We start from the raw sequence: 8,895 nt of genomic DNA, 5'->3' as shown, positions 1-8,895 counted from the left end.
CCAGCTCTGCACCCTCAGCCCCATGCACATGCTGGGGACCCTGGCAGGAGGGGACCCATGTGTCCTGGGGGTGAACCCAGTGTCCAGGCACCCTGACCCCAGGCCAGCCCGCTGTCACTGCTGCCCAGGTTCTCCCCGCTGGCCATCGAGGCGGTGCCAGGGCTGGCCGGGGTGGGCCTGGGGGCCCCCGGCACTGGCTGGTGCATCTTCGTCTACAACCTGGCACCCGAGGCGGATGAGAGTGTCCTCTGGCAGCTCTTCGGGCCCTTTGGTGCTGTCACCAACGTCAAGGTTATCCGTGACTTCGCCACCAACAAGTGCAAGGGCTTTGGCTTCGTCACCATGACCAACTACGAGGAGGCGGCCATGGCCATCGCCAGCCTCAATGGCTACCGCCTGGGCGACCGTGTGCTCCAGGTCTCCTTCAAGACCAGCAAACAGCACAAGGCCTGAGCCACACCCTGCTGGCCCCCCAGCCCCCGGGACCGGGTCCCCTGGCACCACCAGGCCATGGGGACCCCCATGAGCACCAAGGACACCCTGGAGACCATGAAGAACCCCCCTGGACACCTGGAGACCTTGGGGACACCCTCCAGGCACCAAGGACACTGTGGGGACCTCCCTGCCCTGGAGACCATGGAGAACTCCCCCAGACACTTGGAGACCTTGGGGACCTCCTCCATGGGCACCAAGGACACCATGGGGATGCCCGAAGGACAGCCTGGATACCATGGATACCCCATCTCTCTCCCCTAGGCACCATGGACACCCTGAGGACTCCCCCAGGTGCCCCAGAGCTCTTGGACACTGTGGGGGCATGGAGATGCTGGGAGCATCCCTGAAGATTCTCCTGCCCCACCAACCTGGAAAGACTGGAGAACCCCCAGGGCACACTGGGGACCCCCCCAGGCACCCCAAAAACCCTGGGAATTGTGAAGGAGTATGGGGAGACACCTGAGGTGAGTCACCTGACTGGAGTCACCTCCAAGTCTCCAGGAGTGCCATGGGCACCCCAAAGACCCTGGGGAGCCCCCAGCATCCAGAGATGTTGGGGGACCCCCCCCATGGGCACTGCGGAGACCCTGCAGGTGGGGGCCCCTGCCCCTTCCCCCAGCACCCGGAAGCCGCGGCGACCCCCAGCGAGCCCAGGTACCTTGGGGATCCCTGGGACCCCCAGCACTCCCTGGGGCAGGTGCCAGACCAACACCCCCCCCCCCCCTTTGTTTCCTCCTCTGGGGGGTCATGCACCCCCAAATGGAGAGAAGTGGGATCCTCCCTCCCCCCCCCCTTAGGGTGTCCCGCCCCCACCGGGGCGAGGCTGGGGTGGGTTGTGGAGACCACAGGGTCCCCCGGGACCGAGCTGCTCCCGGGAATATCGTGGGGGAGGGAAAGCGGGGAGTCCCGCCCCGGGTTCCGTGAGGGCCCGCCCCTACAGCTAAGCCCCCCCGCCCCGATGTCCTGGGGCTTGACCCCGCCCCCAGCTGGGAGACCACGCCTCCGGCGCGGCGCCCGCCTGCGGCGGCGCGCTCTGGCGGTGGCCGGACCACCCGGAGCGGCGCCTGGGATACGTGGGTTCGAGCCCCGGCTCCGGCTGCTGCCCCGGGGAGGGACCCCCATCAGAGCACCCGATTCGGCTCATTTTTGTCCCCAGGCTGGTGCCAAGCGGGGGCCGTGCCCCCCTCCCCTCCGGTCCAGGAGTCCGGGGGAGGTGTCTGCTCTCTCTCCTTTTTTTTTTCCAATTTGTTTCTTTTTTTGGAGGGGGAAATTTTTTTGGGAGAAAGAACAAACAATAACGAATAATAACAATAATGGTAGCGCTAACGGTAGCGAGGAGAGAGACCGACACAGCACGCGGTGACTCCTCCAGAGCGACAGACACAAACCCATCTATTTTTGTAAGAGAAGAAAAAAAAAAAAAAAAAAAAAAATCCCCTGAAGTCCCCCAAAGCCACCCCTCTGGAGGGAAGTTGCAGGGGCTGGGGGGTGTGTGTGAGAATCTTTTATGTGCCACCCCAGTTGCTTGGAGGCAGGGCCAGACGTTATAATCCCCAAGCACGGTCACAGCACATTTTGGGGGGTGGTGGTGGTTGATGGCACTAAAATGTCATCAGGTTGAGGCTGCCAGGGGGTCCTGCTGCCCCAAGCCTCCGGCACCCCCAAACTGGGTGTGTGTGGGGTGTGTGTGTGTCTTGTCCACACTGCCCTGTCCCCATCCTTCTCCAAATACCCCAAAATGGGCTTTTTTTTGCCCCAGCCTCCTCAGCTTGCTGGGGTGGGTGCTTTTGCTTGGCCAGTTTGAGTGTTGTGGCCAAAGAAAAGGGCAGACCCCCCCCCGAAACCCCCAACCCTCCCAACAGGCTGTCTTCCCCATAGCAGCCCCATCCTCATTATTATTATTATTATTATTATTGTTATTATTATTGTTGTTGTTGTTCTTGTTGTTGTTGTTGTTATTATTACTATTGCTATTATTATTTATTTTCTCTTCTCCGTCGGGATAATTTCTTGCTTTTCAGTGGTTTCGGTTCCTATTTATTTCCGATTCTTCGCTGGCTTTCCCCAGCCTCGGGGCCCCGGGGACCCCCTGTCCCTCCTGGGTACCCTGGGACCCCACCCCTCCCAGGTCCTGCTTTTTGCGTTGCGTCGTGTCGTGCCCGTTTGCAGCTTCTTGTAGTTTTAACTTATTGTTAATGTAAATATTTATTACTCCCCCTGCCTATGTGTGCGCACGTCCCTGGGGGTGGGCAAGGGACTCAGGCCCCCGGGGCCGCCTCCACCCTCCAAACTCTGACCCCACCCCGGGCAGCTCCACCCTGGGGACTCCCGCCCCAGGCCTCCAGGCAGCCCCAGCCCCAGCAGGATCAGTGGGCCGAGGGGACCCCCGGTTCAGTAGCAATAAGAGCTGCACCCCAGGGGCCCCCGCCTCAGCCCCCCACCATTTGTCTGGGGGGACCCAACATGGGGAGAAACCTCCTGACCGTGAACAGGGCCCCCCCCGTGGTGGAGCGGGGCCTCCGGAGGGGACGGGCTGCAGGCCCCCACCCCCGGACTCGACTCTTTGTACTTTTCATGGCAGAAATAATAAAATATAAAAAAAAAATCAGAAATTGTCGTGTGTGTGTGTGTGTGTCGGGCAGGAGGTGTGCGTGGCCCCGTGGGATGTGACCCTCCCCCGCAGCAGGGGGCACCCCAGGGGAGAGGGGCCTGGTGGGGGAGCACCCGTCCTCCACTGCCCTCCCGGCCCCCCAAGCGGGGCCCAGGAGACCGCGGCCGGGACCATGCCAGTCCGCCGGGGGACGGCCCGGGGCGGCGGGGGCTCCCGGGCGGTCACATGGGGCGCGGGGTACGCCGGGAGCTGTAGTCTTCCGGAACGGAGGGTGAGGCGCTTCCGGGCGGTCACGTGGGCCGCGAGGCACGTCGGGAGGCTGCCGGCGCCGGCCGGGCCCGTTTCCCGTCCTCGGCAGTCGGCGGGACCTTTCGGCGGCCGCGGGTGAGGGGCGGCTCCTGACCGCTCCCTGGGGCGGCAGACGCGGGCAGGAGAGGGCGGGGAGGGGGATTTCCTGCGCCTCGTCCCGCTGCAAGGAGAGGGGCCCCAACCCTCTGTCCCCCCGTCAAGGGCACCGCCAGGCGACGACCCCTCCCCCCCCCGCCGCCCGGCCCCTTGCTGACAGCAGCCGGCTGCCTTGAAAGCGCTTTATCGCCCCTTAATGCAGGTGCTGGGAGCGTCCGTGTGGGGAAAGCGCCATCTCTGGGAGCTTTTGCTGGTGTGAGCTGTGATGGACCCTACAGGTAACGGCTGCCTGTCTTCTTCCTCTCCCAGAGGCTGTGCTGAGGACTCAGTTGTCTGTTCCTCCCCGTGGTTGTTGTTGACTGCCTCAGGTTTGTGTGGGCTGCCCCTGTTTGGACCAGAGACCAGTGGACACTTACTAGCTTTGGATCATCCACAGGAGCTGCTGTGGATGAAGCTTAAGAGGCTAGAAAACGGTAAAGCAGCTGGAGAATGAAATCAAGGGGATTGAGCTAGAAGGTGCCTCCAGCCACAGACAAGAGACAGCCAGCCTTTCTGAGTGAGGAAGGGTCCCTCTGAGTAGTCCTCAGCAGACCAGATCGCCAACAAGCACCACGGGGTCTGTATGCATATCCAAAAGCATGGTACAGCCATGGGGAGGGCCTGTGTGCGTGCAAGGCTGTGCATCTAGGAAGCCTCGTATTGCAAGAGCTATAAGGTACTACTGTGTTCTCTTAGGTGGAGGACAGTCAAGTGACTAGAGCTGCAGAAGAGGAAGGGGGAGAGAGAGAGAAACAGACAGAGAAAGGAGCATCAGAACTGGAAAATTCTGTGGGCAGTGCTGAAAGCAGGAGCTGTCGTGAGTCCCAGGCCCTTAGGGCCATGTCTCACTCATCTGCGTCCTGGTGTCTCCCTGCCCCCTCTGCATCTGCCACCCCTCCAGATCCCCGCCCATCTCTCTGTTTGTCTCTGCCACCGTCTCTCTCTGTCCTTCATCCCTCTGTCTCTCTTTCCCTGTCCATCTGTCTGCTTGGCTCCCTGTCCCTCTGTGTGGGTTCTTGAGCCTCTCTTTTCCTCTGTCTTTTTTTCTTTCCCTCTATCTCTGCTCTTCTCTCTATTCTTGCGTCCTGCTCCCTGTCCATCTCTGCTCCTCAGTCCTGGTCCCTATTGCTCTCTTTGCCTTTCTGTTCTTGTGTCTTGCTCCCTGTCCCTCTTTTTGTCTACCTCCATTTCTGTCCTGCAGCCCATTACCACTTTTCCCTTCTCCATCTCTTTGTCCTGATCTGCATTCCTGTTTTTCTCAATCTCTCTGGCTTGTTCCCTGTCCTCTTTATTCTCCATCTGTCTTTATGTTGTGCTCCCCATCCCCATATTGCTCTATCCTCTGTACTTCTGCCTGTCCCTCTCTTTCTCCCTCCATTGTGGTCGCTGTCATTTTTTTAAAAAATTTCTCCATCTCTCTGCAGGACACTTCATCCCTATTTTTACTGTTTTTTCCATCTCTCCATCCTTTTCCCTGTACCTTTGTTTCTCTCTCTGTTCCTTGGTCCTCCTTCCTCTTCTTATTTTTCTCTTTCTGTCCCTCTGCCCTGCTCCCCATCCCTCTCTTCTGCTCCCTGTCCCTGTCTTTGTCGCTTTGTTGTTATCCTTGTGCATCTTATTATGCCTCTGTGCTGCTCTGTGTCCCTATTCTTTACATCCCTGTCACTCTCTTTTTCTCTCTGTCCCTCTGTGTGGTTCCCTGTCCCTTGTCTCTTCTTTTTCTGGTCCTCTGTTGTCCTACCTCTTCCTCTCTTTTTGTCTCTATTGCTCTGTCCTTTTCCATGTCCCTATTATGTATTGCTCCATCTTCATCCTGCTCTCTGTCCCTGTTTTTCTCTTGCTCCAACTCACTGTTGTTCTCCCCGTCACTCTCATTCTCTCTGTCGCAGTGTCCTGCTCCCTGTCCCTCTCTTTGTTCTCTGAATCCTATTGTCTCACTCCCTGTCCCTCACTGGTTTTCTGTGTCTGGCTGTCCTCCTGCCCTTCTCTTTCCCTCTCCCCCCCTCTGTTCTGCTGCTCATCACTGGATTTTCTTTCTCCCTCTCTCTGTTCTGATCCTGTCACTCTTTTTGTCTATTCCTCTGTCCTTCTCATCTGTGTTTTTCTTTCTCTGTCCTTCTGTCACTAATGTTTCTTTGTCCATCTCTGTCCTGCCTTTGTCCCGCTGTCCATCCCATCATTTCTTGCTATATCCATCTGTCCAGCTGGCTGTCCCTTTTTCCTCTCTCTCTTCCTCTGTCATGCTCCCCATCAGTATTTGTTTCCTCTGTCCTGCTCTGTGTCTCTTTCTTTCCTCCATTTTCTCTGTATTGCTCCCTGGCCCTATTTTTTTTTCTTGCTCCATCTGTCTTGCTACTCTTCACTGGTTTTTATTTTGCCATCTCTGTCCTTCTCTGGGTTCCTCTTTCTCTATCCCAGTTTCTTTCTCTCTCCACCCCCGTCTTGTCCTTTCCCCCGCTCTTTCCTTCTGTTTTTGTTTATGCCGTTCCCTGTCCCTCTTTTCTCTCACTCTGTCCCTCTGTTCTCTCCTTAGAGATATTGTTTAATTATCCGCCCCTCTCTTCTGTCCATTGCTATTTTGTTCCCTCTCTCCCCCCCCGCTCCCAACGCCTCCCTCCCTCCCTCTCTCTGCCATGTTTCTTCTACTTCCTGTACCTCTGTTTTTCTCTGTTCTTGCTCTGCCTGCTCCATCCCTCTTCCATGACAGTGCTGTATTGCTCTCCTCCCCTCTTGTTTTCTTTCTATCCATCTGTTGTGCTCCTTGTCTCCCCACCCCATTACCTGTCCTGGTCTTTCTCTCTATCCCTCTTGTCGTGCTCCTCATCTGTTGGTCTGTCTCTCTGTCCTGTTGCTCATTGCTATTTTTTTCTTTCTCCACCTCACTGTCCTGGTCCTGTCACTCTCTTCTTCTGTCCCTCTGTCCTTCATCCAGTTTGTCTTTTTCCTTCTCTATCCTTTTGTCCCTATTGCTTCTTTCTCCATCTCTGTCCTGCTCCCTCCTCCTTTTTTTTCCTCATCCCTCTGTCTTGCTTTCTCTCCGTATTTTTTCTGCCTTTGTCCTCCTGCCTGTTCCATAGTTTCTCACTATATCCCCCTGTCCAGCTGGCTGTCCCTTTTTTCCTCTCTGTCTTCCTCTGTCCTGCTTCCCGACCCATTTTTCTCTTCCTCTGTCTCCGTCCTGCAGCCCATTGCTGTTTCTTTCTTCTCCATCTCTTTGTCCTGATCTGCGTACTTCTTTTCTTTTCTCAGTCCCCCTGTCCTGTTCCCTGTCCTTTTTGTCCTATTCTCTAGCCCCTCTTTCTCTATCCCCTGTTCATCCTTCCCCTCCTTTTTATCTCCATCCCTTTGTCCTGCTCCCCATCGGTATTATTTCCTCTATTCGTCTGTCCTGCTCTGTCCTTTTTTTCTGACACTCTGACCTGCTCCCTGTCCCTCTCTTTCTCTGACAATCCATCTGTCCTTCCTTTTTTTCCTCTCTATCCATCTGTCCTGTTCCCTATGACTATTTTTTCTTTCTGCATCCCACTACCCTGCTTTTCATTCTTCTCTTTTGTGCTCTGTCCTTCTGTTGTCCTCCCCAGCAGTATCTTTTCTTTCCAGCTTTCTGCTCTGCTCCCCATCCTTCTCTTTTTCTCTCCATCCCTTTGTCCTGCTCACTGCCCCTTTCTTTCTGTTTTTTTTTCCCCACTTCCCTGTGTATCTGTTTTTCTCTGTATTCTTGTGTCCTGCACCCTGTTCCTTTCTGTCTCTGTCCCACTGTCCTGGTCCCCCAATGGCTCTCTTTTTCTCTCTATCCCTCCGTCCTTCTTCCTGTCCTTGTTTTTCTCTCTCTATCCCTCTTCCCTGCTCTCCGTTGCTATTTTTTCTTTCTATATCTATATCTCACTATCCTTCTTCCTATTCAGCTCTTTCTTGCTTTTTCTTCTGTCTGTTCCCATCTGTGTTTTTTCCTCACTCCACCTTGCTGTCCTGCTCCCCTTCTTTCTGTCTTTCAGTCCCACTGTCCTGGTTGCCATCCCTCTGTTTCCCTCTCTGATAATCTGTTCTAACCCCCCCCTGCCCCCTCGCCCCTCACTTAGTCCAGCTCCCTTTTCTGGTCTTTTTCTCTCTGTCCTATTTTCTGTCTCCCTGTCTCCCACTTGTTTTCTCAATGCCTCTGTAGGGCTCTGCGTCCCTATTTCTTCTTTCTCCATCACTGTTTTTTCTCCTTCTCCATCTCTTTGTCCTGATCTGCACCCTCCTCTCTTATTCAGTCCCCCTGTCCTGTTCCCTTTCTTTGTCTCTGTATGTCCTGCTCCCCGTCCTTTTTCTTGTTCTATTCCAGTGTCCTGCTCTCTGACCCTCCTTCCTTGTTTCTCTGTCCTTCCCCCCCCCGCCCCTTTTCTCTGTCCTGCTCCCTCTTGCTTTTTATCTTGTCACTGTCCTTTCTGTCCCATGGTTTCTCACTATATCTCTCTGTCCTGCTCCCTGCCCCTATTTTTTTTTTTACTCCCTCTGTCATACTGCTCATCCCAGTTTTTTCCCTCCATCTCTGTCCTATTTCCTGTCCTTATTTTTGTTTCTCTGTCCTTTCTTCTGTCTTTATTTCTCTCTACCCCTCTGTCCCTACTGCTGCTTTCTCCAGCTCTGTCCTGCTCCCTGTCTCCCTTTTTTATCTCTTTTCTTCTGTTCCTACTGGTTCTTCCTCTATCTCTGGCCAAATCCCTGTCCCTTTTTTTGCCTCTTGCTGTCCCCTCTGTCTTTTTTCTTATTTTTTCTGTCTTTCTCTCTTTGCCCTGTTCCCTGACCCATTGACTCTTGTTATATCCCCCTGTCCAGCTGGCTCTCCTTCTTTCCTGTCTCTCTTCCTCAGTAATTTTTCTTTCTCTGTCTCTCTGTCCTGCTGTTCATCACAGCTGTTTTTTTCCCCCAGTGCTGTCCTGCTCCCTTTCCCTTTCTCTGATTATCCCTCTGTTGTACCCTCTGTCCCATTGACTCTTGTTATATCCCCTGTCCAGCTGGATGTCCCTTTTGTCCTCTCTTGTGTTCTGGGCCCTTTCCCTTGTGGCTACCTTCACCTCTGTCCTGCAGCGCATCGCTCCGGGACCTGACCCATTCCCTGCGGGATCGAAGAGCTCTGCTCCAGTAACGGTTTCCAAGATGTCCCAGGGCAGGGGAGTGCATAGGCATAGAGCTCCTGAGAAGACTCACTCCTGGGACGACTTATATGCGTGAATGAATAAACACTCACTGCTTTGCATGCCCAGGGCTCTGGGTCTGGTGGTGGGGTTGCTTGAGCAATCAATGGGTGGGTCCAGGGGAAGGCCATGGCGGGGGCGGGGGGGGAGGCAGATCATGGCAGAGGC

General features: G+C 55.2%; 1 protein-coding gene and 1 long non-coding RNA gene across 6 annotated transcripts in view; both read left to right on the top strand.

Moving 5' to 3' along the window:
• The window catches only part of ELAVL3 (ELAV like neuron-specific RNA binding protein 3), a 6,966-nt gene extending 6,027 nt beyond the window's left edge, over positions 1 to 939 (top strand). For 4 of the 5 annotated variants that reach the window (XM_010569806.1, XM_010569805.1, XM_010569803.1 and 1 more), the window contains exon 8: positions 108 to 939. In XM_010569806.1, the coding sequence (XP_010568108.1) occupies positions 108 to 453 (346 nt within the window). In that variant the 3' untranslated portion in view covers positions 454 to 939. The remainder of the gene's footprint in view (positions 1 to 107) is intronic. The other variant, XM_010569804.1, reaches the window with a different exon arrangement.
• A 2,720-nt stretch (positions 940 to 3,659) lies between these two features.
• Positions 3,660 to 8,843, top strand: LOC104833228. Its single transcript, XR_774505.1, has 3 exons — positions 3,660 to 3,789; positions 4,247 to 4,367; positions 8,621 to 8,843. It is a non-coding gene; the product is annotated as an uncharacterized LOC104833228 (long non-coding RNA).
• Positions 8,844 to 8,895: the final 52 nt, after the last annotated feature.

This window comes from Haliaeetus leucocephalus, unplaced genomic scaffold (genome assembly GCF_000737465.1).
Source record: "Haliaeetus leucocephalus isolate CR32 unplaced genomic scaffold, Haliaeetus_leucocephalus-4.0 Scaffold274, whole genome shotgun sequence".
NCBI lineage: Eukaryota > Metazoa > Chordata > Aves > Accipitriformes > Accipitridae > Haliaeetus > Haliaeetus leucocephalus.
The sequence above is the reverse complement of the archived record's forward strand: the minus strand, read 5'-3'. Positions and strand labels throughout refer to the sequence as shown.